This window comes from Cygnus atratus, chromosome 19, assembly GCF_013377495.2.
Source record: "Cygnus atratus isolate AKBS03 ecotype Queensland, Australia chromosome 19, CAtr_DNAZoo_HiC_assembly, whole genome shotgun sequence".
Taxonomy (NCBI): domain Eukaryota; kingdom Metazoa; phylum Chordata; class Aves; order Anseriformes; family Anatidae; genus Cygnus; species Cygnus atratus.
The window spans coordinates 11,080,733-11,086,916 of NC_066380.1; the positions used below are offsets into that span (position 1 = coordinate 11,080,733).

Sequence of the window (6,184 nt, forward strand, 5' to 3'; positions counted from 1 at the left end):
GGGGAAGAAATGCAGGGTTGGAAATGCCTCTGCCATCATCTGGGCATGTTCCACCTCCTCAGGTCAATCTCAGCATTGTTTTTTGACTTCCGCCCTGCTGTTGCAGACAAACAATTCTCATCTGTTGCTTTCTCTTCCTCCTTGTATTTCACTGCAGCATCTGCAAGTGGTTCAGTAGGGAACAGCGCGATCCCGGAGAAGGAGCGGCAGAACATTGCCGAGAGGCTCCTGAGGGTGATGTGCACTGACCTTGGGGCTCTGAGCGTGGTGAGTGGGAAGGAGTTCATCAAGCTAGCGCAGACCCTGGTGGACAGTGGAGCTCGCTATGGTGCCTTCTCAGTCACCGAAATTCTTGGCAATTTCAACACACTGGCTCTGAAGCATTTGCCTCGGATGTACAACCAAGTGAAGGTGAAAGTCACCTGCGCCCTGGGCAGCAATGCCTGCCTGGGCATCGGTGTCACTTGTCACTCACAGAGCATTGGCCCTGATTCTTGCTACATCCTGACAGCTTATCAGGTGGAAGGCAACCACATCAAGAGTTATGTCCTGGGAATTAAGGGTGTAGATATTCGAGATAATGGTGATTTTATCCACCACTGGGTACAGAACGTGCTCTCAGAGTTTGTGATGTCGGAGATCAGGACAGTGTACGTCACAGACTGCAAAGTCAATTCCTCTGCGTTCTCCAAGGCAGGCATGTGCTTGCGTTGTTCGGCCTGTGCCTTGAACTCAGTAGTGCAGAGTGTGCTGAATAAGCGAACACTACAGGCTCGCAATATGCACGAAGTGATCGAGCTCCTGAATGTCTGTGAAGATTTGGCAGGATCCACGGGCCTCTCAAAGGAGACCTTTGGCTCCCTGGAGGAGACCTCTCCCCCACCCTGCTGGAACTCAGTCACTGACTCCCTCCTGCTTGTCCACGAGCGCTATGAGCAGATCTGCGAGTTCTACAGTAGGGCCAAGAAGATGAACCTCATCCAAAACCTGAACAAACACCTGCTCAGCAACCTGGCAGCTATTTTGGCGCCGGTGAAGCAGGCGGTAATTGAGTTGAGCAACGAGAGCCGGCCCACCTTGCAGCTGGTACTGCCCACCTACGTCAAACTGGAGAAACTGTTCACTTCCAAAGCTAACGATGCTGGCGTAGTCAGCAAACTCTGCCACCTCTTCTTGGAGGCGCTGAAGGAGAACTTCAAAGTTCATTCAGCACACAAGGTAGCCATGATCCTAGACCCTCAGCAGAAGCTGCGGCCCGTCCCACCATACCAGCACGAAGAGATCATTGGCAAGGTCTGTGAGTTGATTAATGAGGTGAAAGAGTCCTGGGCAGAAGAAACAGAATTTGAACCTTCAACCAAGAAGCCCCGGGCAGCAGGGGAAGCCACAGCAGCTCAGGAAGAAGATTGGTTCGGGAAAAATGAAGTCTATGATTATTTGCAAGAACCTCTCTTCCAGGCCACCCCTGACCTGTTTCAGTACTGGTCGTGTGTTACCCAAAAGCATACAAAACTAGCCAAGCTAGCCTTTTGGCTCTTAGCAGTGCCTGCTGTTGGTGCCAGAAGCGAATGTGTAAATATGTGTGAGCAGGCTCTCTTAATCAAAAGGAGACGGCTACTCAGTCCAGAAGACATGAACAAACTCATGTTTTTGAAGTCCAACATGCTTTAAGACTGTCTTTTAATTAAAACAAAACTTTAAAACACTGTTCCAAACAAAGAAAAAGAATTTTAAGTTCTAAACACTGTGGACCTCATTATGAATGCCCCTGGAAACCAAGTGCTTTTTTATATATATATAAAAATATAAATATATATAAAATTAAGTTTGAGAGGAAAGCTGAGCACGTGAGAGAGACAGCCCTCTGCCAGGAACGTGCTCCTTTCCATAGATAGTGTGTGGACTTGACAGACTTTCTAATGTTTTCAAGTGGGCAGACCAATGGGAGGCTGATGTTCTAAAGTCTTCAGGCAGCTGAGATCTAAAGTGACTTGAAGTTTCTTTTGTTTCTCCTCCACCCCACCTTTCCTCTTGTCCCCTGGGCCATCTTGCCATGGATAATCAGACTACATTGAACAGACCAGTTCTTCACTGGACTTTGCTCCTTTGAATAACTGTACACCTTGAGGGCATTTGCCTGCAGCCTTCTTGACATACGGTGCATGTTATCAGGGCAGCTGTGTTTTACGAACACCAGTATCTTTAGAAATCAGGAAGGGAGACTCTAAGATTGTTTTTATTATTATTTTTATTTTAACTTTTTCATATAGGGTTTTTCCAAAAAAAACAAAAGTTACTCTTCTGTCTCCACTCCCAGTTTTGAGTTTAACTTGTTAGCTAGTGATTACAAGTTTGATTTAAAACTAAGAGAAATGATTCATGGCAGAAAACATCTGTAATTGTTATGTTTCTTGGATTATTTTTTTTTTACAGCATACCTTCTTTTCTGAATTCCCAGTGTAAATTAGCTTCTCTGTGAATTCTGTACATCAGGGGTTCTCAAATTTGTTCACAGAGTAGCCCATTTATGATTAAATAATATCCTTATGGAAGCCACAGCTGTTGCTTATATGGAAAAGCTAGAAACCAGGACAAGCAAGCAGGCGGTTACAACACATACAACACATGTCTTTGGCCATCAGCAAGCTTGCCAGCGTTTGCCAGCTGCCATTGAGAACCCTTGTACCTAAATTTTTTGTAAACCTTCCCACTACACACACTCAAAATAGCCTTCACAAGGCCAAGGACAAACCAAGGTGTATGATTTTTCAGGGGAACAAAGATCATCAGTTCTGTCAAACTAGGGTTTGAAGGAAGCTTAGAGAAGCGCATGGGCTCAAAGATCCTTCTGAATGTAAGTGCTCCTGATTGAGTGCGATGAATATCTTCCTGTTTTATTTGGAATGGTTTCCTCTAGTAGCACGAATGTCTTTTTAATACCTACAGTGCATTACACTACTTGTTATGTTGTTGAATCGTTCTGGCTAGGAAGGCCATCGGCCCTTAAATGTTCACACTTACTGGCTCACCCCGAATGCAATTAGAGATCATCGTCACGCAGAAACATCTCAGTCACTCTGCTGTCCACCAAGGCCAGTGCTCTGCCGTGTCCGATTCCCGTAGGCACAGCTCATGGGCTGCTAGACAAGATCTCTGCAAGCTGTCAGAGTTGGTGCCTCTTGGACAATTCCTGACTTCTGGTGCCAAACTGTTAATTTTTCATCACTGCGACTTGTATCCCAGAGGCAAATTGAAACAAATTCTTATTTTTGAAGCATTCTCTCCTGCTTCCAGTAGTGTCCTCAGGAGCTGCAGCCACAGTGGCAGTGGAGCAGCAGCGGTGGCGTGGGAGGACGGATGGGGCAGGGTCCAGGGACAGGCTGGAGGCTGGAGCCCTCAAACAGCGCAGCGGTGTTTCTGGTTGCTGGTGATGCAGTGGTAAGATCGGGGGCCCTTTTTGGAATGCTGCTGTTGAACAGACATTCAACCAAGATCCCACCTGCCCATCTCTGGTTGAATTAGAAGTTGCACGTCACAGGACATGAGAAATGGCAGGGCCAGTCAGCTAGCTCGCAGCTCAGCCCACCCGGCCTCGGGTTTTGTGTTCAGACACAGAACCCAGGAACTAATGGACAGCTTCACTGCCACGGGGCTCAGACGGGGAACAGTTTGCATGCTAGAGACCTTCCCTAGATCAAGGTCACCGACGATGGCTCTTTGTACCCCAGTGTCTTGCCCCAGAATGACTCTTGCCCTTCTGAGCCTGGAAACAGGACTTACTGTAGCCTGAGTACAGAGCTTAGGTTGACAGCACCTCTCGGCACTATTAGTGGCCTCAGGGCAAAACTAGTTCTCTCTTAAATCTGAGTTTTGCATATGGATAACTTAAAATATGTAGTCCACAACCCCACCGGCAACTGCAGAGGTAGCAGCAGGTGAAGATGAGCAGCCAAGGCGGAGGCACTTGAAGATCTGATTTCTCTGGCAATGGTTTTTGCAAACAGGTGCAGGTCGCAGGGCCAACGTTTCTTCTTTCTGGTTTTATTTTCCCCCAGACAAATCCTGCCCACCCAGCCACTGTCTGGGCCCGCAGTAGCATATCTATTTGCGCTTGCAGTGCAGGAGGAGCCTGTAACAAACAAAAACTAAGTCTCAGACTAAAACCAAACAAAAATAAATAATTCAGCAGGTGCAAAGTGTGCCAATTATGAAGTATTTGTGCCTGCTGCAGGTTCCACTGAAAAACACAATGGATCCTGCAGCAAGAAAACTGGGCTGAAGGGACAAGTCCAAAGCAAGATTAGCTTTTGAGGCTGCAGAGCTCAGCGGACAGGCAGAAGCGGGACAGGATTTGTACTGCTTTTTCCAAATGGTGTGCTACACCTTTTTGCCTGGTTTGCCTGAGATTCTAAGAGCTGCTCACAGGCTCTTCAGCACTCAGGCAAAGGTGTGACAGCTACTTGTTCCTTTCAGAGAGTTCCAAACCCAGCACTTCTTTGCTGTGGGACAGGCTGCTAACTGCCATGGGATCTGCCAACTCAGGCTCGTTGTGTCTGTCTGCCAGGCATTAGGATAGGGAAGTGGACCAACAAGAACTTACCACAGGTTTAAAGCCCCAGAACTGAGGTAAAATTGCAGTCATTTGTGCAAACATTTAATGCCAGGCTGTCCAGCAGTGAGCTGGACCAGGGCTACACAACCAGGGCATGTGGGTGGAGAGGCCAGCGCCACCTGTAGTTCCTCTTCTCCTTTTTACAGTCTGATGTGGCATCAGATCTGGAGCTTTTCTGCTGTGGTGACCAAAGAGGGACTGATGGGCCCTCTCCCCAGTTAGCAGCTGCCAAATCCACAGTTATCATTGCACTAATGCCAAGAGGGATCTAAGCAAACATACAGCAATGTCTGGCAGATGAGATTCTCACAAAGACTTAAAAACTCAATAGTAGCTGAAAAAAAGCAAAACAAAATCTAATGGAGCAATCTGGAAAGTCTGGGTGAGAAGAGAAGCTGGTTGGCCAGCCCTTCTCCAGCAGGTCAGTGGAAGAGGCCACAGCTTTTCATGAGACTTCAGAAGGTCATAGGGTGTTCTGCTCAGAGGAGCTCTTAGTGCTGGGCCTGCCCATGGGCTGACTTGTGTCTGATGTTCCTTTGCCTCTTTGAAAGGAGGGAAGCACATCTGGAGCATGCGGATTTACTCTAAAGTTACTCCAAATGCCAAGGTTTTGCTCCTATTTCTCCTTCCCTCCTTAGGACTCAGATGTGCATTCTAGGGAGTGTAGATACACTACCACGGTCTGAATTTTGGAAGCTCTTATTTGCCAGGTTATTGGCATCAGCTCAGTGGTAGCTCTCTGTACAGAGCAGCAGTTGTGCTGTGAGGAGTCCTGCCTGTCCTGTGCTGGGAGACAGGAGGAGAGAGGCCCTCTTGGGTTTGGCCAGAGCTGTTCTGCTCCCTGTGGGCTGGGAAAAGTCCTCACAGTTGGGATCATCCTGTGGTAGGTCATGCTGGGAATTGTCTTCTGCTTCTTCTGTTTCCTATACTTGCACTTGAGAAAGATGTTTGGAGAAAAAAAGAAAAAAAAAGAAAAAAATGGTGTATGTGTCCTCTGGGCATTCATTTGTTTCTGCTGCTTGTTCTGAGCCTGACCTTGCAGGCTGCTCTCTCGGACTTATACTTTGCTCTGGGAGTGGTTGTGTCTGCAGGTGGGGAGCGGGGTACCGACAGAAGGTGAACTGTAAAGAATGAAGGGCATTCCAGTCCTGTCCGAAGATCCGTGTTAAAACAAAACTGAGGAAGGAGGGTACAGAGGCAGAGCTCTGCACAACAGAAGGTTGTTTCTTTGTGAGTACACCAGTCAGGGTCAGTGGAGATCGTGGAGCCCAGATCTGTCCCTGTCTCTCTCCCCGTCTCTAGCAGTAGATGGTAGTTGTGTTCTGGCTTGCAAGATGGCTCGGTGTCTTGTGCCTGGGTCCATTGCAGATGGAAGTAAACTTTTCTTTTTGTCAAAGTTTTGTCTGTTCTAAGAAACCTGATTTGGTTGGTTTTGAATTAGTGCAATCTGGAAAACATGTTGTGAAAGCCAACAGTAGGCTCAGGTTTTGGTAAATTTAGACTTCTGTTGTTGCTGGGTAAAACAGTCTAACTTTGAGATAAATTGGTTTAAACATCCCTAAGAACCGCCTG

The 6,184-nt window shown here is 47.4% G+C and overlaps 1 protein-coding gene across 10 annotated transcripts in view; it reads left to right on the top strand.

Annotated features, from left to right (window-relative positions):
• ZNF618 (zinc finger protein 618) overlaps nucleotides 1-5,560 on the top strand; it is a 163,636-nt gene extending 158,076 nt beyond the window's left edge. For all 10 annotated transcript variants that reach the window (XM_035564648.2, XM_035564645.2, XM_050714612.1 and 7 more), the window contains one exon: nucleotides 158-5,560. In XM_035564648.2, the coding sequence (XP_035420541.1) occupies nucleotides 158-1,671 (1,514 nt within the window). In that variant the 3' untranslated portion in view covers nucleotides 1,672-5,560. The remainder of the gene's footprint in view (nucleotides 1-157) is intronic.
• Nucleotides 5,561-6,184: the final 624 nt, after the last annotated feature.